Source organism: Stegodyphus dumicola, chromosome 3 (genome assembly GCF_044657685.1).
Source record: "Stegodyphus dumicola isolate Sdum_Otavi_A_Nest chromosome 3, ASM4465768v1".
NCBI classification, from domain to species: Eukaryota; Metazoa; Arthropoda; class Arachnida; order Araneae; family Eresidae; genus Stegodyphus; species Stegodyphus dumicola.
Window position 1 is genome coordinate 131,078,145 of NC_140770.1, and position 24,215 is coordinate 131,102,359.

Sequence of the window (24,215 nt, forward strand, 5' to 3'; positions counted from 1 at the left end):
CGCATATTGCTTCTTCCTTTATATTGAGATATCCATCTTCTTATCATACTATTAGTTCATATAAATACGTGAAACGAGCATTTTAGCGACTTTTGGTGTCATGTTTCGAACACTTTACTGACACTTTGTGGATCTTAAACGCTTGTCCCTCTGCCCCAAGATTTCACAGATTTCTGCTTGTGACATAAGCTTTCAGAAAATGTGTGGATTTCCGGCAAACCGGTATCAAAGAAGAGAGGTTTGCTTTTTAGGTTTTTTCTGTTATTCCAGAAACTATTTCAGAAACATGCTCTAAATCATTGAGCTGTATTTGATGGATCTAAAATTTGAAGGAAATAATGTACATGTAGACGAGAATGCATGAAGGAAGATTAAGTAAAATTCAAGAGGTTTGTATGAAGTACATATTCTATGAAACGGATTGAAAGGCCTTTTATTTAAAAGCGTTGAAGGGTCTTATAATATTATAATCTTATAATCTTATATCTTATAATCTTATATCTTATCTTATATCTTATAATCTTATAATATTCATTTATTATTACATATATTATACATTATTATTCAGTTATTTAGAAAGATCACAAAGTATAATTGACAAATTTCAACACATGCCATATTCAGTTTCGGTCATATTTTAGCATACAACAGCTAACATTAAAATGTTTGGTGTAATGTTTAAAGACGCTTGTATGGTTCTTTCATTGAGGAGGTTACTATTATTAAGTCTTTCATTATAATTCTCATTTTTGACAAAGCCCCATAGGCAGAACTCTAGTGAAGTATAATCAGGATTTCTTATGGTCCATGGCATAAATCTATTTCTGCGCCGATTCGGATTTTGATTCAACTCATCTCGCGCATGATTCGCGAAGTAGAGCAATGAGAAAACTCAGTTTACCTCTTATTTAAAGATTTGTAACTCAGCATTTTCTTCATCCATTTGCTCGATTTTAGGGGATACAATGATTCGCAGCGTGTCCAAGTATACCTGAAGTTGATCTTAATATCATCAACGAAAAAAGAGTAAACAATACTTCATTGTATCAGACTTTAAAAGAATTCTCGAATGTGTTCACATGTCAGATGAGGATTCCCAAAGATATAAATTTAGCAGTGCGCAGAAGCGTCTACATGGAATGAAGCCTCTCCGCAATATGGTCAAGTTCATAACATGCACAATGCGCATGCTCATAATCGTTTTAAGTAATTGAGTTAAATAACGCATTTTCGATCTACCATTTCTCTTAATACAAGCATCGCAGAAGTCCTATTATTCATTATTAAAGACCCTGTAGAATAATTTAGAATCTTTCGTAAAGAAATAGATATTACGAAAATATCTAGAAACGATTGTCGAAAAACGGTTATTTAGGATTATGTCTATAAATTGTAACGTGACAGTAAGGTAGGTCCTTCAGAAAATTCCTCGCATCATCGGAAAACATTGCTAAAAGTTTTCCCGCTTCATTATCAGAAGTTATATGCATTAAAAGTGATTTATTTCGGAATTTGAATAAACCTTTACTATTCCCACTCTAATAATACAAATAATTTTTAATACTGTACGCAATGCTGTACGATTTAAGCAGATAGAGACCAGTTTCATTTTTACATTAAATTTTCAACTACTTCTGCTAATTTAAATTATATTTTATTCTCTAAATTTGTAATTTCTAAAATTTCGTAATATTATGACAAATAATTTTTTTAAATGAAGTGTATTAATTAATTTTAATGATGGCTTCATTGTATCTGAGGGGAAAAAACAGACAAGCTATAGGATTCAATAGTCTTCAAACTATGTTCCTAGGAAGTCTGAAGTTCCATTAAATTTCTCTAAGAGTTCTGCAAATTAAAACCAAAGTTCAAAAGAATTTTTAAATATTATATCGAACACAAAACTAAATGTTTAACGTAATCAGAATATATATCTGAATATAAACCAATCCATGTATAAGTTTAGAAATAAGACTTAACTGCAAAAATTCACTCAAAAATAAAATTACTTATGCAAGCTGAATTTAAAAACGTCATGTAAGTTCAGCTCTATATACTACATCCAAAAGTTCGAATAACTAGCTATTGAATTTAGCTAGACTTATGAGAGGGTTTATGAAGGTAAAGAGGCAAGTTTTTATCGATTCGAAAAATAGTCATATAATTAAAGCAAATGTCATAACACTAGTTATACGAGCAGAAATGAAGATTATATTATCTACGAAGCGAATGACGACAGTATTTATGATGAGAAGTAGAACCATGTCAAACTCGATTTGTCTGTAGTAGATATAAACATCCAGAATTGCTAGAAAGTACCGACTCGGATATTCATACCAAAATATTTGATCCATGTGCTGAACAAAATAATTTTTTTAATTACAAGTAACCCTCGTATAACACGGTAGATAGTTTCCTAGAAAATGCCGTGTTGTGCGAAACCGTGTGCCATTTTCTTCCTTCTTTAAAAAATCTATAATTTTACTTTGCTTATTAGTTCTTACGGTGTCATTTCGATTTTTCAGCTAAGCGTAGGTGTTCATTTATTTTTTTTAACGTTAAATTATTAAATTCACAATCTTCATCAGTGGTAGTGTCCTCAGAACCGATTTGATTTACAGTTTCGGATGCCATTTCTTTCAAATATTCGTCAATTTCTTCTTCCACTAATAAATCTTGATCGTCCTCAATAGCTATGTTCACAGAAGCTTCGTCTCCGATCGACTTAGCAAGTTCTAACATGCTACCAGTTTCATTTTCTGACGATTCACGCACGTTTCTTTTTCAACTGAAGAGGGCCATTATGTTCTAACATGCATTTAACTTTGATGCTTTCAGTTCTTTCAGCAACAAAGATACGATATCGATTCAGTTCTTGATTGAAAATATCTTCCAAGCTTCCATTACATTAATTGATTTTGAATATGTTAAAACCTACTGTAATGCTCTTACTTAATCTTGTAATGCTTATGTAATATGTTTTAAAGGTATAAATAATACATTGATCCAATGGTTGGAATAACGAAGTACTGTTAGGTGGTAGGAACAGTATTTTGACATTGGGATGATTCAAATCTTGTTGGTGACATGCAGCATTATCTAATAGTGTTAATTGCCTTGAAGCTCAAATTTTTCTGCCTTAAATAATGTTCAGCGTCCGGCCCAAAACAATTTAAAAACCAATCTTTAAATATATTCTCAGCTACCCAAGCTCTCGGATTTGCTTTCTAATATATCGGAAAGGTGTTTTATTTACGCCTTTAACTACACGAGGATTTTAAGATCTATAAACTAACAAGGGTTTTGTCATTAAATTTCAAAGTACTGTAAGTGGCGTTTGTGTTTGCTTAACGCCACAAAAGTGGCGTTAGACAATTTTTAGACATCTTAAATCAGGATGCAGTTTTCTTTCTTTTTTCGATATAAAGGTTCTACTGGGCAATCTTTTTCCACCAAAATCCAGTTTTGTTGGCATCGGAAACTTGAACTGCTGTATATCCTTGTTCTTCTGGAATTTTTCAGGAAACGTCCTAGCAGCTTGACAATCAGCCGATGCAGATTCTCCTTGAATTCTTATGCACTGAATTGCAAAAAGCTTTTTGAAATTTTCGAACCAAGCTTTACTTACCAGAAAATATGGGTTGTCAGAGGGTTATCTCTGTTGAGGTGCTCGAAAATTTTGAATGTTTTTTGTTTAATGATATTACCATCTAACGAAATTATTTTTTGACAGGTATCATCAATCCAAATGCTGAGTGCCATTTCCATCTCCTCAATTATTGGCGCCCCCGAGGGCTAACTGCATGATTTGCGGATGTCGAAGTTCTTGCAGCAACTGCACTTCATATTTCTTTTTCATATTTCTTAATAGGGACTGTTTCTTCATCCGAATTAAAACTTTTTCCAATGTAAGATGCCTTTTCTCATTTCAAAATACGGTCGAAGATTTGTATGCGTGCTTCTAAAGAAATGAATTTCCTCTTAAACATTGTTTCTTTTTATCTTTATCGGACATGTCTGGGGGCTGAAACGTAATGTCTTAAAGACGAAAACGTTATTCTGTAACACACCGTGGCTCGACGCAGACTGCCGAACAGCAGCTTGAGACACTTTTGTTTTCAGGCCATGGAAACGAGGATTCGAATTTTGGAAGCCGAACGTGCAGATTGTGCATTTTAGAGCACTTATTGTGACCTCATGTTGTTCACCTTCTTCGATAGTGAAGTTTCTTCATTGTTATCTGGGAGGGTCATCTGAGGACATTTGTTCATACGGGTAGCGGATCTTGGAAGACAACTGGCAGAACTTACGAAACAAGAATTCTTATGTGTTTAAATGACTATATGGGTGCTTTGCACAATATGGCAAAACTTCGTGGGAAGTTCATTAAATTTCTTCGATTACTTGGGCAATTTTATTATCGTGGTAGAGCGAAACCGTGTTATAGGAAAACCGTGTTGTAGGCGGATTCTCGCAATTTATGAATCGTGTTATAGCGAAACCGTTTTACAGGATGCCGTGCTGTAGGAGGGCTACTTGTACTAATCTTTGTGATCGAATTATTTGTAAACCATTTTGAAGTTGTTTGAAAGTCGACCCGTAAACTTCCCTTACAGAAAGTTTCCTAAAAAGTCTCAGCTTGTCTACGTAAATATTGTTACGGATTTTGTATTTAGTTAGCTGTTTTTAGAATAATTATAATTAAAATTGTTTTATAACCCTTTGCAATGCAGTGAGGGACATATTTTAAGAGAAAACTATGCCGGAAAAGTAAAAATACAGGAGCACGCGCATTTAACATTTAATCAATTGATATTTCATAATTTATGTTTGAATTGAATAAATGTAATTGACCACTGTGTTAGCTTTAACTACTCTTAATTCTACTCTTTTGCTTTCCAGAAATCTCGAGAAAACAGAAATTACAGAACTTTCTCTCGACCGATTAAAGTGCTTTAAAAACCGGAGAGAGCCATCTCAGCTCAGTTGTTTAGTTCTGCTATAATTTTGTTGACAGGATTAGTTTCCTCTGCGCTTTGGATTGCATTGTGTTTAACGTTTTAATAGCTTAAAATATAGCTACTGATTACATTGCGTGGTATTGTGATATTGTACGAATATCTTTGAGGAAAAATCCAGCGTTTTGTTACATTCCTTGTGATAAGAATAAATTTTATTAACTTTTTATTGAACTTGTGCATTCAATCTATTACGAACCCGTACGCAACAATATATAATACTTGAAAACATCTTAAAATTACTTTTATGTTGATAAATTATTATTATTTAATTAATGAATTATTATAAAGACTAATATACTTACGAGACTTGCGTTCAAATTTTTCGAGAAAAATTGTAACGAATATTTTCGTTTCGCTTTCAACATAATGACTACTTTATACTAATATATATTTTCAATACTTTTCTTAACATTTACTTTTCTGAAAGTTCTAGAAACTCCACGATAATAAAAAAAAAAAATATAAGTTCCTTGAGTCGACAAATTTTAGAGACCAATCATTTAGATCACTTTCAGGCTAAATTTATGTTTTTAAACGAAACACAGACGCCATTTTACATGATTATGCTCACATAATTCACTTATTAACATACTGTTACGAATTTTATACATAGATAGATAATTTTAGTGAATAAAATAACAACATTCTGCTGGAAAATTACGAATACAGGGGTAAGTCTATTTAACATTGAGTAAATGGCTCTCTCCCTAAATTGGCGAGATATCGCCCAGCTGGTGATGGTTTTGGCGACTAATTTTTAGCCAGCGATTATTTGACGACATTTGGGTCCGGTGAATCTGTCCCCTTAATAGGTATTCTAAATAAATAACTGTAACTGATTTCATATGCAACTGTAACCAATCATCTCCCTTTCAGTAATTTCAAGAAGTAATAGAAATTTCTTGGCTGCCGGGTAAAAATTATATAATATCTCAGACAGCATCTGCTCTCAGTTGTTAGTTGTTAGTTCAGCGTGAGTTTGGAGTACTAAGATATATCTGGGTTAGTACTAAGATATATCTGGGTTAGTACTCTGGGTTAGTACTCTTTAGATGTTCTTTGCAATGTGTTGTGTTTAACGTTTTTACTAGTTTGAAGTGTATAACTACTGATTGTATTCTGTGATACTGTGAAGTATCACAGAATCTGTGTACGACTATTTTTGTAGAAGTTTCAGAACTGTGAAGTGTTTCTTTAGGTTGTTAGAGACATTAGGTACTTTTGGAAGCAGGAGGGATGACAAATGAGCAACGCCTTTGCTGGGAATCGAGCCACGGACTTCTGGAATACGTGCCCAACGTGTAGACAACCATATCACGAAGGCATGCTAAGAAGGAGGGAGAAATACCTTATAAGGTAAAATAAATTTTATAAAGTCACGTCTATGTGCGTTGATTCTATTACTAACCTTATAGAGACATTAGGATTTTTTGGAAGCCAGAGAGATGAAAAATATGAAACCGTCTTCGCCGGGAATTGAACCACGGACCTCTGGAATACCGGCCCAGCGTGCTACCGTTACACCACGAAGGCACGCTAGGGAAGTGGGAGAAATACCTTTTAACCTGTACGCAAGGAACACTGGAATAATAAGAATTAAAATCTTATTGCTACGTAAAAATATATGCAGATTTTACTTCCTTTTACGAAGTAAAAAGGAAGTATTGTAATCACGAAACGTTTCAGGCAGCATATTTCAACGAAAATATCCATTTTGACTGCTTTCGAATGCAATTTAACGATGCTTTTGTGTGATATCTGTACGTAAGGACAGAATAAAAGACTCTTTTCCTCCAAAAAAATTATAAAACTGCTTTAAAATGAATTTTGAAGAGAACTTTTCGTGGCGTCTGTACGAACGGATGTACGTATGTATCTCGCATAACTCAAAAACGTATAGCCCCAGAACGTTGAAATTTAGTATATAGGACTACTATAACATGTAGATGTGCACCTCGTATTTTGGTTGCGATCGGCCGCGCCAAACGTATATATATATATATATATACTCTGTTACCCGGCTCAGTGATCACGGTTTTTTTACTCTTATATGTTTGTAAATTGTACATTTTTTGCTTTAAAAATGATTGAATTATGTTGTTCTGATCTTCTGGTTAAGGTTTTTAGGCCTTTAGTAAATCTGCATGCAATATTTGTGGAGTTATTAATAAAACAAAAGCTGTTTAAGTGCCGCTAAACCTAATAATTTTTTTTCATGGCGGCCATTGCTTGTTTACATTTGAACCTGCAGAGTAATGGATTTGTTGCCAATCTAGAGAAACGTAGCTTCGCAACAACAAAGATAACGCCTTCATTTATATTGCGAATTAAAGCATGTTTAATCCTTTCTGGAATTTTTTCGAGGAAATAAGTGTTTAAGATATACTTCGTAATTTTTAATATAGATATTTTGAGTTTTTATGTATTTTTGACTTGTCGAGAAGTGAGAAATGAATTAATTAAATGAGAAATACTCAATGGTCTGTGAAAAACTGTTTCTTTTTTGTTTTGTTTGCTTAATTTCTTTTATATATAGTTCTAGCTTTATTATAGTATTTGAATAGAACATGTGGCAACGATTAGGTAATTCTTTAAATAATGTAAATTTTGTGCATTCTGAGTTATAATATGAACGAAATATAATACTATTAAGTGTACCTAGCGCCAGAGTGTCGCTATGGTAAACAAATAGAGTGAATTTTAAAGAATGCATTTATTCTATTATGGTTTATGCGCTGTCGGCGAAGTAGATTTAATTCAATCGAAACGAATTTAAACGAAATGCAAGAAAAAATGCGTATAATTTAATATTCCGCACAGGGAAGTCATGTGGTGTACACATCAGAATTTTTTTTATTATTATTTTGAATTCAATCAAAATATCCTTTGAAAATCAACTTTCATCTAAAAATGCAAGTTATCTAATTTCAGGGCTCACATTATTCAATTCACATTTTTTTGCATCAGTTACATAATTCTATGTTCTTACGTGGACACTTACTAAATATACTGAAGGGATTTTAATACGCTTATAAATTGTTATTATGAATGTTCTTTTAAAAATAAACTTTTCTTTGAGTTGATTTTCAATTTATTTTTTTACGCATTCTTATAAATATTATATATTTTTAACCTATTATTATTATTATTATTCGCATTTTATTTCATAACTATTATTATTATTCGCATTTTATTTCATAACATTGCTTATGTATTTTATTTCTTATAGTTCTTAAATATTCATTTTATTATTGTTATATTTTATTTCTTAAGTTGTTTAGTCTCGCGAGTAACTTGAGTAAAATCAATTTTTTGAAAAAAAAAAAAAAAAAATATGCTACTGCTTGATACGTTTTCTAAAAGAATTCCAGTAAAAATATTCCATATAGTTTAGGTATATAAGTAGGTATATATTAGGTATACCTACTTATATACCTAAACTATTATATTATATATTAGGTATATATTAGGTATACCTACTTATTCCATATAGTTTAGGTATATATTAGGTATATAACTATATCTTCCATATAGTTAGGTTATAACTGAAAGTATAAAAGTCCCAAGAGGTTTAAACTGTATACTACGGACGCATTAATAATATAGTATTTAATGCCAAGATTCAGAGTATATGTTTCGATTAAATTAAAAAAAAATATGAAATTTCATTCCGCAGGAAGGTTGAATTTTGTTTCAACAGCTTCATTCAGAATTTACAGAAAAAAAAAAAAAAAAAAAAAAAAAAAATGAACCATTAGATAACTGCACAATAACAGAGTTAATTTCATAAAAACGCAACGAAAATGTTAAACCTCAAAAAGTCTTTATTTATATTCTGCGTTCATAAAATTTATATTATAGTGTCATCATCTTACTCCAAATAATTTTAACTAAAATTGTGACATTTTATTGATATTTCATATTTTTATGAGGCGTATGTCTATCGAAAAAAGTTATGATTTAGTATATACTTTTCAAAAAATGCCTGATTACCTAATATTTTCTGCTTAATTCTATTCCCAAATATTCTTCTGCATAATGAAACACTTAATAAACGTTTTTGTGAAAAAAACAAAATATTTATTAATTGTATATAATTATATGCAACCAAATATTTATTAAGACGAGAATATTATTCACTGCATATACTTGTATGTAACCAAATGTTTATTAAGACCAAAATGTTATTCATTGTATACAATTATATTCAACCAAAATATTTAATTGTATTCTCGAACATTCTTCTGCATAATGAAACAACTAATAGCATTGTGGTGCAAAAAGTATTATTAACGCTGCAAAATGTTTTGTTTGCAAGTTTGCTGTAGCGTATTTTTTGTAAGCACAAATATAGCTTAAAAGCAGATAAGGGAAAAAAGCTTATGATTAACATTTATTTTTAATTTTGTTTTTTAAATTTATATGCGTTCAAAAATAATCTTATGGTTTAAGATTTATTTTTAATATTGTTTATTGAATTTATACCTATTCAAAAATATTTAATAGTAATATAGATCTTGAGTTAAAAAAAGGAAAAACATTGGTCATTTTTACCAAGCGTTAAAAAAAAGTTGTACAAAACGAAAAGAAACGGACTGATCCTTCTGCTCATTGAAGGGTCATGTAAAGAAATATGATGACATGTAATTCTAGAAAACCAAGGTGATATTTATTACCATCGGCGCAACCTTGAAATGCCAGTTTTCCTCCCAGCGTTTATGCACAGCGACCGAAGTAACGCATGAAGCGTCATTTTTCTCTCCTGCCACTGTTCATCTGTCAGTAAGTTGGTGTAGTAAATTGAGGTCCTTCATAAGGAAACAAAAGCGTTTGCATTTCATTACAATAAGTGCTTGAAATATTCTGAATGAATTACGTTTCAGATTGTGCAACGCCATAGATAATTTTTACTCCTCAGCTAAGGTTTCAACACCTGCGACAGAAACTTGGGAATTTTGTTTACATTCTCATGTGTATCAACGATGATGGTTGTTGTAAAAGAAAGGCGACTAATGGTAAATGACTTGCGTGATATTCGCTGTGCGTGAGAGACAGAAGAGGGAGAAAAGAGAAAGCCCATCTCTCCTTCGAACCCCCCAAGCTCCGGAGTCAGCCGGTCCGCGGCACCCATCGATAATGTATCGCAGCGGCACCGCACTCCAAGCCACTACGTCATAGCTTCGCCGGCCATCATCGCAGCTGCCGTCGATTGCTCTCCTCCTGAGGGTCGGTCGACTCCTTAACAATCCCCTGCTGACAAAACGTCACTGAGGTGTCTGTGCAAGTGCAGACTGCAGGGAATGTGACAGCTTGGAGAGCTCAATCCCTGACTGTCCCTACAGGAATAAAGAAATCGTGGAATACAACCCGATCGTGAAACAGTTCAAATTTCTCTTCCGGTCGGTTCGTGATAGTAAGGAAGAAAAGTTAAAACATAGAATTTGTTTCTCTTTGCGATCGATGGATTGAACCGTCCACGACTGACTCGAGGCTGAACTGTTCGTCAAACGTCATGCTCACGTTTCCTCGTGCAAAGCCTGCAAGGCATAAAGGGGTGTAAACGCGAGGTATCACCAATTTAATTTAATCCAGCCATGGGTAATGAGGCAAGCCAGGAAGGGGAGGAGACGGCTGTCTCACAGCAACCCCAGCGTTCTACGCCCCATCTGGTCACTCAGCAGTCGATGCCTTTACCTGTGCCGGGCCCTGAATCTCCGACCCCTTCTATGAGTCGGCGGGGAAGCGCAGGACCGCAACTCATGACCAGAAGATCATCCTCAGCCGGTGCAGGGGTGAAGAGGGGTTCCGTCGTAGAACTTCCCGAGGAAGTGGACTTGAGCAACTTATCTGAGGAGGAGAAAGCGAAGATTCTCTCTGTGATGGCCCGAGCACAGTCACTTGAGGAAGAATTACCACCAGTATCTGATAGGTAAGGAATGCACCCCAACAATTGTAGTGAGAAATACATTAGATTTACGTCGTTACGTATGTCTAACAATGCAAATAACACATCAACTCGCTCATGCTTACACATGCATGTAAAAAGCATTAATATATGTAGCCAAAACAGTGAATTCAGTTAAGTTTTGCAAAAATTCTTACCGCTTCCCCAGAAAGCTTCACATATATTCTCTTCATTCTTATGATTATTTATTTATTGAACCATATATTTCGTTACAAACGTGAAACACATGTGTTTACCATTTTAACTATATATTTAGTAATATTAGTCTGTTGTAATCAGGGGAAAATATAAGATTATGAGCCAAATGTAATCTAGGCTGTCTTTCCAAAAACAAATACGTACTTTTTTTTTATAAATATGAGTATAGTTTTGGGTTTCTAATCATATTATACGTATTTTCCTACAGTTATCTTTATATTATCCTTCACATTTCCCTTTTCTTTTATGTTTTTCTTTCATCTTTGTACCTTTCCAACGAAGAATATCTTCATATTTTTGGAACTACACTGCTTGGGAGGGCAATTTGAGGATAAGCTAATGCTTTTATTTCCATAGTTGCTGAATACTGCAACTATGGAGTGCTGCCTAAATAATTTTAAAATATAAAATCGTGTTATAAATTCGCAAAATGTTTTATTCTTCCATTGCACAAAACAGTATTACATTTATTAAAAGTATGATAGATATACATATAAAAATTAGTCTTTCATCACCTATTTCTTCATGACAAAATATTTTCATTCATCAAGATAATATAAACTTTTGAAAAATTAGGCATACACTTTATTTCCCGTTTTGACTGAAACATTGGTTAAATTCGATTTTCTTTATACATTTTATAATGTCTAAATGGGCAGCTGGTAGGTTTTCTTCAATGGATATTTTCTTTTTGATGATAAAGTTCGTTGCCAGAGCGAGTTTCTTAATTGCAGAAAAATTTCTTGCATTTAATCGGCAAGAATGAATTACTGAAAACATTGCGATGTATCCAAGAAATGTAATAAAATAGGAGTAGGATTTAAGCTGTTCAAATTTCATAAATAAGGTTATATACCTCTTCTTATAGCTAACACTATTATTCACTTATTAAATTCAATATAGTATATAACAAGGAAAGAAGAAGTGTAGTGAATTTAGTATTATAAAGAAAGGCCGTAAGTAATTAATTTGAATTGGGAAGGTAAAAAAAAAAAAAAAAAAATTAGATTGGGACGAGCATATGCATATATTTATATTAACATAAGTAAACCTAAATATATGTCTCTCTCTATATATGTATAAGTGTAATGCCGTATTGGCTTGTGTATAAGACGATGTTTTCGTTTCCAGTGCGTCCTTCTGAAACATGTCTGTTTTAAAAGTGCAGCTAGTACCTGAGAAGCAATATTAAATTATCTAAAATGTACTAGGATACCTAAAATAATATCAAGGTATACCATTATCCTTTAACTTTTGCATTAAAAGAAAGAGTATTTATGCAATTTTACTTCTCTGTTTTATGTTTAGATTATTTCGTTATGTTTCTTGTAGGTATTTCCATATAAAATTCTTGAAACGTGCGCATTAAATATAAGGCATTTGTTTCTCATGTAAAATATGTTAGACATCTGAAATGTGAAGTCTATTTATATGCGGGAGAATACTGCATTAAAATGCTCCATTAATATAATATTGTATTTTTGCTGTTAAAAATAGTTTGTCTTACATTCAATGTATTTTTATGATATTTTTATATCTTGATCGGTTACCGTCATTTGACTGAATAAAAGGCACATTTGCAACGACAAATAGGAAATTAATATGATGGATTATTATTACGAGTGATGTTATAAGGTATTTCTCCCATTTTCTTAGCGTCCTTCGTGGTGTAGTGGTTCTGCACGCTGGGCCGGTATTCCAGAGGTCCGTGGTTCGATTCCCGCCGAAGGCGTTTGCTAATTTTTCATCTTGCCTCCTTCTAAAAACTCCTAATGACTCTACAATGTAGGCAATTAATTTCCCAAAAGCGTGAAACGAAATACAGAAGCAATATGAACATGAAATGCATTAGAATAATATGCAACTCTAATTTACTGTATTAATTTAGATGAATTCAGTTGCATTAATTTTAGTTACTTAGATGATTCAGTTTTCAAACTTTTTAAATGAATTCAGACTTACAAATTTGAATTTTTTTCTGCCTTTGATAAAAACATATCCAAAATATTCAGTAATGTGAAGCTGTTATGCATTTGAATATTTCGATGACTTCGTTAAGATACTATTAAATTCGCTTTGCATTGGTATAAACCAACTCTTTCGGAGCTGTCTGTAAATGTCTTCCAGCTAAAGCAGCCAATATTCGCTTGCTGTGCCATAATTTAAGTAACTCATTTCAAGCATCATAATCCATCTCCAATTTTAGAAAATACGAATTAGATGGCGCTATTTAGTTGAATTACAACGGCACCGCCCAGAAAATTTATGAGCTGGAAAGGTTAAGAGACTTGACTGTGTAATGAAATTACAGTCTGCCGGGGATAGTGTCAGGTACCAGAGCGAAAGGAGACTGTGATATAGTAATTTGTTAATGAGCTAATGTGTCGTTGTAATAGTTACTCGCCTTTGGGATAGAGAAATGTTTATGAAATTTGGTCATACATTAGGAGAGTTACCTTATATATCTGAAGCTGTTAACGTCTATTATAACAAACAAAGGGGCTTATATTTTCAGGAAATTTTAAATTTGAAATGTGGGTTCTTATAAACTTTTCAAAACTTCGCTTTGCGTAAATCTATCACAATGGAATCTGATAAATTATATATTTATCTGTGCTTTATAAATTATTGATTTAATAAATTTTATTCTGGATTATAAATGTAATATATGGAAGATCCATAATCAGAACTAAAAAAAATTCAATCTTAAATTGGAGTTTATATTATTGCTTTGATAAATGCACATCACTCCACATTCAAAAATAAGTAAAATTTTATGTTAGTTTGTCTCTAATTATGGATTTTATATATATGATTCATGGATGAGATGCACACGAATCTGAAATCAAAACTATGCGAAATTTTAATCTTAAATTATTTACACACCTATCAACGGGCAGTATAACAACTCTAAGCTGTGGAGTTTATTATGAATCTAATTATTTTGCACTCTGGTAAAATAAAATGTAAACATGTAGCTGTTTAGTTATGGATTTGATAAACGGAAGATATGTGGAAGATTCCACAGTCAGAGCTAAAAAAAATCAATCTTAGATAGGTGTTTGATTATGGCTTTGATAAATATAATAACATAAAATTATTGCACGCCAATCCGAAATCAAAACTAAGTGAAATTTTATGTTAGTTTGATACTGATTATGGATTTCATAAATATAATATATGGGTGAGATGCAAAACAATCTGAGATCAAAGACATGCGACATTTCAATCTTAAATCATTTACACATCTATCAACGGGCAAAATAAAAAGTCTTAGATGTGGAGTTTATTATAAATACAATTAGTTTGAACAAAGAAAAAATATAAAGGGAAAAATATTACTGTTTAGCTATGGATTTGATAAATGGAAGATATATGGAAGATTGCATAATCAGAGCTAAAAAACTTCAATCTTAGATTGATGTTTGGTTATGGCTTTGATAAATATAATACATAAAACTATCGCACACCAATCTGAAATCAAAACTATGCGAAATTTCAATTTTAAATCATAACTAAATTTTTTTATGAATTATGGCTTTCATAAATATAATACATGAAACTATTGCACACCAATCTGAAATCAAAACTGTGCGAAATTTCAATCTGAAATTGACGCTGATTGTAGTTTTGATAAATAAATTATATAGAAGAGCTGACAGTAGTCGGAAATCAAAATGTTATGTGTTTGATAAGTACAGGGTGTTTATAAAGTCCCGGACCCATTTTGATGTTTAATAACTCATAAAATAATAAAGATAGATTAAAATTAATAACATAAATGGTTAGATAGACTCAAAAAGTTTCATGACCCTTGTCAATGAACTTTCACGTGTGCCCCCTTCGTCGTACGGAGAATATCAAGTCGATATTCAATTTCACGCCAGGTACCGGCAAGCATGTCGGCATCCACAGAGGCTATTGCGGTCATAATTCTGGCTTTTAGGTCATCAATGTTTGACACTCTTCTCCTGTAAACGTTGTCCTTTACAAATCCCCAAAGGAAGAAGTCCAGCGGCGTTATATCAGGTGATCTGGGTGCCAAGGAATTGGACCTCGTCCAATCCATCTTCCTGTAAAATGGTCATTCAAAGAACTACGAACGATGGTACCCCAATGAAGATGGTGCACCATCTTGTTGCAAAAAGACATTGGTTATTCAAAGAACTACGAACGATGGTACCCCAATGAAGATGGTGCATCATCTTGTTGCAAAAAGACATGTGGCTGAAGCTCTTCTAGTTGTGGAAATACGAAGTTTTCCAACATGTCTAAGTATAAGACTGATGAGATAGTCTTTTCTGTAAAACAGAAAGGCCCAATGAGTCGGTCGTGCATTAGTCCACACCACATATTAACCTTTGGGGAATCCCTTTGTGCCTCACGGTATTCATGGGGGTTTCAGATCCCCATATGCGCACATTATGGCGATTAACAATGCCAGAAAGATGCCAAAAACAAAAGAGAGAAAAATGCAGTTAATAAGCAGACGATATTTAGAAAAGTACAGAGATGACTGGAAAATGAAATTATCTGAAATTAACCCCACACGCAGACGATATTTACAAAAGTAAAGATATTCAAACCTGAAAAGGAAAATATATAAGTTATTCCATCAATAAATGCCATAAGTTTATATCTTCATTATTTTGTGAGTTGTTAAACATGAAAATGGGTCCGGGACTTTATAAACACCCTGTATAATAAATGGGAGAAATGGACACGGAGCTGAAATCAAAACTGAGCAAAAGTATAATATACGTAAAGAGATGTTCACCAGTCTAACACCACAACTAAATAAAATTCAGTCTTGGATTAAAATCGATTTTACGGAAGCCTTCCATGTACGTTGAAGAACATTTGAAATATACAAGAAGTGCCCCTCAACCCGCGTCTATCTACGCCAGATTTTGCCTAATTTTTAACCGAATAATATGGTTTTAACTGCAGTTATCATCCCTCAGATAATTATAAAATTTTTTGATTTATAATTATTCATAAAAATGAAGCAAAAACCTGTGTTAGGCGTAGAATTTTAGCATAGAAACTCTATCAATTTCGAGGGCGAAGAAAATCCCTCTTCATCAGGAGCAAAGAAATCTGGCTGCTGAAGAGGGAGTTTGTTCGCCTTCGAAATCAATAGAGTTTCTATGCTAAATTCTACGTCTAACACAGGATGTTGTTCCACTTTTATGAGTTAATTGAAGTGTGTTTCTCTTCTATTCTTCTGTCTTAGTCTTTTGTCTTTGAGGCGTGTCTTCTTTTCTGTGTTTCTCTTCTGTCTGTTATTGTTTTTCAGAGGGTAATACAGCCAGAAAACTGGCATGCCATGCATTATGGAAGTAATTTCGCATGTATTTAATAATGTTATAAGGTATTTCTCCCGCTTTCCTAGCGTGCCTTCGCAGTGTAGTGGTCTGCACGCTGGGCCGGTATTCCAAAAATTCGCGGTTCGATTCCTGGAGAAGGCGTTGCTAATTTTTCATTATTCCTGCTTCGAACTAACCTAATATCTCTACAATGTAAATCACCAAATAAGAACGGAAAACAGTTTCTAGATTCTAAATTAGTCAAATAATTCAGTATTGCATCAATAATGATTTTCGGGTGCTTTTTGTTACAAACAGTCATTTCTTAAAATACCAAATTTGGATGATCCTTGAATATATCATTTTTATGTTTCTTTTTTCATAGCTCCTAATACAGACATATTATTTGACCATGGTAGAAGTTCTTTAATGGTTTTTAGAACAGGCGAATAATACAAAAGCTCTTGCTTTATTGAGTTCTTTGTTTTTCAGTGCTTTTATTATAAAAGAGTACTCCCTAAATTATTACTTTTTGAATTTTTGTGATTCCATTATTTTTCTTCTTAGGCCTAAATCATAAGTTCCTGGATAAATTAACTAATTACTGATTAATTAGTAAATTATCATGAATTTTTTTGATTAAGGCAGTTAAATAAATATCAACAATGCTGGTGAAATGTATTTTTTTATTATCATTTATCATTCTTATTACATTCTTTTGATTATTTGAAATAAATAAAATACCAGTAGATTTCTAAATATCCGCAGTAACTAAGACCCAGAAAAATTAAAAATTAGATATCCTAAATGCCGAAATAATTGTGTTTTTTTGTTTTCAGTGGCTCTATGCAGATGAGGATATTTTCACGAGGATAAAGTATTTTATTTTTAAGAAAGATTATACAGCTAAGAAAAAGTATTTCTGTTCCTATTGAAATAAAGTAAAAAACGCACTTTTTCCACAAAAATAGAAAACAAAAATTTATTCATTTCTTTATACGAAGTAAAGGAAGAATTGTAATCGTGAAAAATTTCGTGCATCATATTTTAACGGAAATATCCATTTTGACTGTTCTCCAAATTCATTTGGACGATTTTGTTTTGCGTGATGCCGCAAAACAAAATCGTCCAAATGAATTTGTACAGATAGAATAAAGGACTTGTTTTACCAAAACTGTCTGTAAAAAGATTTTAAAATGGATTTAAAAGAAATTTTTCTTTTCGTGATGTCTATACGCACGTATGTATGTATGCATCTCGCATAACTCAAAAATGATTAGATTAGCCGGAGAACGTTGTTACTGCTATAACATCTTGGCTATATGGGACTGCTATAACATCTTGTTGTGCATCTCCCTTTTATATTACTATTAGCAATATATATATATATATATATATGTACCCATTCCCCCACTAGCCCTTCATTTTCGCAATCGTTGGTCGTGGTCAACGATTCCAATTATAGAATTATAGAACTTCCAATTATAGAAATGTTTTAAATGACAAAAATATTCTTGTTTTGGGGATGTCAAGATTTAAAAAAAATATTTTCGGCAAATAGCAAAAAAGGAATTTTAATGCGATCCCGTGTTTCTGCTCTTATATTTGGAAAAAATTTATACTTGTTATGAAAAAATAAAATTACAAAAAATTGACAAAAATTGACCGGGATATTTAATTTTAAAATTTGTAATTTTTAATGTCATTTTCAACTTTCCTTGACAGATCGGTTAGTTAAGTTACAATAATTCGAGGAAATAAGTTTAAATGAAGCTCAGTAAAAAACGTGTATAATTTATAAGGAAGTCATGAGGTACAAGGCCATATATATAATATAAGGTACAAACAAGGCCGTACAAGGAAGTCATGTGATGTCCACATCAGATTTTTAATTTTTTTTAAAGCTTAAAGCATTTTTGTTTAAACTAAGGTATAAAAATTAAATTGATTTTTTATTAAAGTTCTCTAATTGCAAATGAGTGAGTTTTTTTATTTTACCTGGGCTAAAATAAAAAAAAAAGAATTTAATATTTTTATTTACAATGACAAAACACATAACTTATTTCTAGTCAATTAAAACTAATTAAAATTTATTTAAAAATAAAATAATAATATTAACATATATATATATATATATATATATATATATATAATATTATATTTTTTCCGTTCTATAGCTAAGCAAAGAACTTTTTTTTCATTTGCTAAGACAATGTGAAAGAACTGTTTTTCTTCAATTCAAAAGAAAATAAAAAATATTCATTAGCATAAAGTAATGATTTTAACTATATTGTACACAGCTGCTTAGAAACATAAGTAATAAATTTATCTATTCATGTTTTCTACACCAATTAAGGACACATAAATAAATTAGCAAAGAGCTTAATTTTATTTGGCTACACAGACGAACAAGCAATTAGGATAAATGAATTTCTGGGTATGTGGAGTCTGGTTAATGAGTTCTTTTGTTATTATGTAAATATTATGAAAGTTTATATCGCATCTTATTCGACTTCCCATAATATAATTAACATCATAAGTAACTTTCGCACGACTCTCGGGAAACGTAACATATAACACGGCATGAATATAGTATTAAGAAAAGGGAAAGACCAGCAGACAAAAATATTGTGATTTAAACATTTTATTTTCCTATCCTTTAGTTAAAAGGTTTCACTAAATTGAAGTTTAACCGCGCTGGCCGCGACCGTGAGCAAAAACACGCATGCGCCATTCGGACCGATTACTTAACGAAATCGAGTGGATGGAACATGAATATATCATGTAGTAGGTATTCTTTTTATCCTTATCTTTTTCCTGCTTAATTTTCACTGCGTTCAAAGAGCACAGATTTAAGGAGCTAGAAAATTACTTTTAAGTCATCCAAGTTAATATGATCATCATTTGTTTGGCTACATAGAGCTCAATTTTATGTTTTTGTATATTTATTTTTGTATTGTTAAAATATGAGCATTTTCAAAGCATAATTTTATGAAAAAATGTAATAAATACTTATTATTTTATAATAATTATTTCGTTATTTATTTTATTGCGATAAGTTCTGATATCATAATTATTATAACTGATCCTAATAATTTTACCATAATACTATAATTGATAATTATTAAATATCTTTTTTATTTTTGAACTAATTTATATGTTCATTAATATACCGTGAGAAAAAAGAAATCTGTCAATAATTAGTTATAATAATTATACGATAATCAATGATTATTATAGTTATTTAATTGATTATAATAATTATATTGTAGTAAATAATTATTACATTTCTTTTTGATTTTTTGGGCTAAAATCTATATGCATTATTTTACATAGTTGAAGTGGTGAGAAAAACCAAATTTATTTTAGGAAAAGAAAAAGAACGAAAACAATTCTTACATAAAAGATCGCAATACTGGCCAATGTCACGTTAAATCAACTACGATCAGATTAGAGCCTGTTCAAATGGGATAGATACCAGTTGACTTTTTGTTTTTGTTCAAAATAAAGAAAGATTATTTCTGCTAAAAATATAATTCCATTATTTTTAGAGATCTTATTTTTAAACGAGTAAGCAATAAAATGTGCCCTGTTCATGTAAAATTCATTTGGCATAAAAAAATTTTCTACATTTTTGGCCGCGTTTATTTCTGCGAGTATGAAATAAATGTGCGAAAGAAAACTGAAATAGAGTCATCCAATGACACGGGGACGTTTCCTCCTTCTTTGGTAATAAATTATTTCATTCTAGAGAAGAACGAACTCTTATATTACCTCCACAACCTGCGCATATAATTAACAGCTCTTTTGGAAGATTTTAAATGTTTTGGCAGAGTGCCAGCAAAGGTTGCGTTTGGCTCGGTCGAAATATAACTTGAGGATAAACAAGAGAATCGATACAAATATTCATATGAGTAAAAAAGTGAAGATATTTGAATAAATAATTAAATTTAGGGGATCAGTGAAAATATGAAAGTTTTAATGTGTGCTGTTATATGAAAATAAAACATATAGAGTTGAAAATTTTCTTGTAAATATCACTCTGAAAAAGATCAACCTTCTGAGAATATGAATGGTTATCATGTTTCTAAGTCGATCACACACGGATGTGCCTTCTTCTGAGATAAGTTTTGAAGTTAATTTCTGAAATTAGTCAGTTTATAAGGTATTTCTCCCGCCTTCTTAGCATGCCTTCGTAGTTTAGTGGTCAGCACAATCGGCGCGTATTCGAGAGATCCGTGATTCGATTCCCGGCGAGAGTGTTCTCATTTTACATCTCTTCTGATTCCAAAATACCTAATGTCTCTAGAAGTTGAGATAAGATTTGAGAGTACTTAGCTGAAATAAGTTAATATTTTGGTCATTAGTATACGACCGAAATTATCTGGAGCTGTGAGTGGTTTCAAAGAAGTTTCACTGCCTTTATGATGAGCACCTGTTGATATATGAGAATCAGGTTAATTAATATTATATCTGAGAATTAAAAATTGTTCATTAAAGTATTAAAATATCTTTCTAGTATATACTAGAAGGGGAACTATTTACTTTCTCTGAATAAAGCAATTTTTTGCATTGTTTTAGTACTTAATTTATACATGTACATACATCTGTTTAAATTAGGATTTTAAGCGTACATTTTTAAATGCACTTTTCTTATTTAAGCTAGAATGATAAGCTGATAGTTTGAAGGTTTCTCTAGTAATTATTACAAAACCAATTTCTTTGACTGTGCGGTTTTTTTACTGAATGTAAGGTTTTGTATTTTGCAGATCAAATTAAAATTTAAGCTTATAATTCTCCTAAATTATAACTAGCTTTTAACTATTCATTCATGAAAATGTAAAATTAATTCTTCACTAAAATCTGGTACATCTGATAAATTATCTATCCTATAAGGAAACTCTCTCTATACATAAAAAGATAAAAAAAAATTATTTACAGGTGACAAGTGAGAGCAGACCCGGACACCCGGGCGGCTTACTAGGACTATTCGGGTATCGTCCGGAATCTGCAACTGTACAACGCGATAATTCTTCGGCGCCCCTAAAAAAAGCAAACTTTGATTTTAATTAACTATAGATCTTACTATTCTTCATTTTAATTTGGGTATTTTCCCTTTCTGTCCTGCTCACCAGCGGCCGAGCGGTAAAGTCGCTGAACACCGGTAGTACGGTCCGAGGTACGAGTCCCGCGAACAGGCGTTTTCGTGGTTTTCCCTATGTGTAACGTGTATACGAGCTAGAAAGCTTAGAAAGCCTTCCACGAAGGCATCCCTCTCTTTAAGCAGATAGCCCTCGAGTGCTTTGACATAATCAAATAAACCAAAATCAAACCTTTCTGTTCTAAAAATATTAACTGTTTATATTACTATATCGATTTAAACTGCGTCATTTCAAATTAATCCGTATCATATATCTTACATAAAGCCTGCAATGAGGTACATTTTAGCAAATCAGCAAATAAGATTTGAATTGAAATCAAAACTTTTTGAGAATCAAAAATCTTTTGGCACTCTCCCGAGTTTTCTTCTGAATGCATCGCACTTTCCCACTTGCTTGCTTCCAACTAACAAGTATCGGCTCACTTCTCTGTATCCTACGTTAAGAATAAAGTTACGTTAAGATTACGTTGTCTTAAGATGTAAAAAAAAGGTGGTGCAAATTGTGCTCATGACGATATGTGAATCAGAATATGTGTCTCAAGGATTATTTTATCCAGAAATAAATTATGTTGTATCTACGGCTACATCTCCCTGCAAGTTTCATCCTTCTATTACGAAATTATACATTCTACATACCAGCATCATCTAAAACCAAAGACCATGATTAAATTATTTGTGTCTTTTCTCTCGCATTTTAAAATTACTAATTTATTACATACAGACACATATATTTTCTGATATATCTGTCTTACATATTAAACTTAAAGCATCTAAATTAATTAGTAAATTGGAATAAAAGAAAGGCAATTCCAATTCCTCTATAATATAATAATTGCAACCGTGTATAAGAGGTTGAACACAATATCAAAACGAATCCAATTAAAGAAAGAATTCATAGTAGTACAATCTCGAAAAAAAAAAAAAAAAAAAAAAAAAAAAAAAACGCGAAAGGAAAAATATACAAAATTATACAAATAAAAATTAATCTCCTTTTATTGAAACACCAATTCAGAACTAATCAGGGGAAATATGAATTAAAGCGTCATAAAAGTCGATAAATATGCTTCGAAAATATGTTTCGTTCTTCTGGTCCATTTGAGATCAAAAACCGTAAAAAGATTTCATCAAATTTTTATTAAAGACCTTAAAATGTTTCGAATAGGTTTTTCAGTTTTTAGCTGTTTGAAGCTCAGATTTAACCTTTTATTTATAGAAATCTCTAAATACAGTATTTCGTTTTCTTGATATTAAAAGTTTAGCATAATCGGGGACCTCGAGTTTTATATATATATCTTAAAGTCTTTTATAAAAATAAATAAGTTATATATATATATCTTTAATAAAAATTTGATGAAATCTTTTTACGGTTTTTTGATCTCAAATGGACCAGAGGAACGAAATACATTTTCGAAACATAATAATCGACTTTTATGAAGCTTTAATTAATTTTTCCCTGGTGAGTTCTGAATTAAAGTTTCAATAAAAGGAGATTAATTTTTATTTGCATAATTTTGTATATTTTCCCTCTCGCAAGTTTATTTTTCGAGATTGTATTAGTATGAATTCTCTCTTTAATTGGATTAGTTTTGATATTGTGTTAAAACTCTTATACACGGTTGCAATTTGCCTTGCTTTTATTCCAATTTACTAATTAATTTAAACGCTTTAAGTTTATTCTACTTCAATCCTGTAGCTATACCGCAGGACAGGTTTTAAAAAATATTTTAATTATAAATTTTAGCCTATTTTTATATTTCTCTTTATATCTTATGTATTTTATATATGCAATGTAAACTTATCTCTTCCTTATATATCTGATGTATCTTTATTAGAGGTTGATATATATTACATATCTGGCACTTCATATATCTGTATCGGGTTTCCTTGAGTAGTTGATACATTTGTCTTATATATTAACAGCATTTCATATGAGATGCTACAAATATATTCTTTGTCTTATATATGTATATATTTGGTAAAAACATTCCTCATCTTAATCTTCAGTAGCTGATATATTATCTAATATATCTTATATATCTAATATAGCTTTATCAGGTACTATTATGTGTTGCATATCTGATTATTTATTTATCTTACATAGCTGGTATCTTATATGCCTGTTTTGATATATGTATCACATTAGAAACTTAGGAACTATCATCTATTCGTGTTCCTTTCTTTTCCTATTCCTCTCATCTATTCGTTTCTTTTGTCTTATGCACTTATATCAGAATTGAGAAAGTCCCCCTTAAAGGCTTAAAGCGGCTAATTGCACCGTGCTTAATGCTTGTCCGATTTACGAATACGATTGAAACAAATGTACGCGAGTGCAGTTTTATTGCATTTGCATACTAGCCTGTTTCCCGAGGTTAATGACTTCATACGGGAGCGTGATTTGAGTGGAATTCCTGCTCCGAAATTACAGTGAAGACAAACATTTTTGCACAATCATTTCTTTGTTTTATGTGGTTGAATATTTATTGTGACAGGAATTGTTTTGAAATGCTACGTGAGAGAAGTTAGATCGATGAGTTTCTCCAGCCGATTCAGAGAGCGAAGAA

General features: G+C 31.7%; 1 protein-coding gene across 1 annotated transcript in view; it reads left to right on the plus strand.

The window, feature by feature from the left end:
* The first annotated feature begins 10,158 nt into the window (after nt 1–10,158).
* LOC118186632 (uncharacterized) overlaps nt 10,159–24,215 on the plus strand; it is a 435,694-nt gene continuing 421,637 nt past the window's right edge. The window contains exon 1 of the mRNA XM_085813324.1: nt 10,159–10,950. Within this exon, the coding sequence (XP_085669450.1) occupies nt 10,616–10,950 (335 nt within the window). The 5' untranslated portion in view covers nt 10,159–10,615. The remainder of the gene's footprint in view (nt 10,951–24,215) is intronic.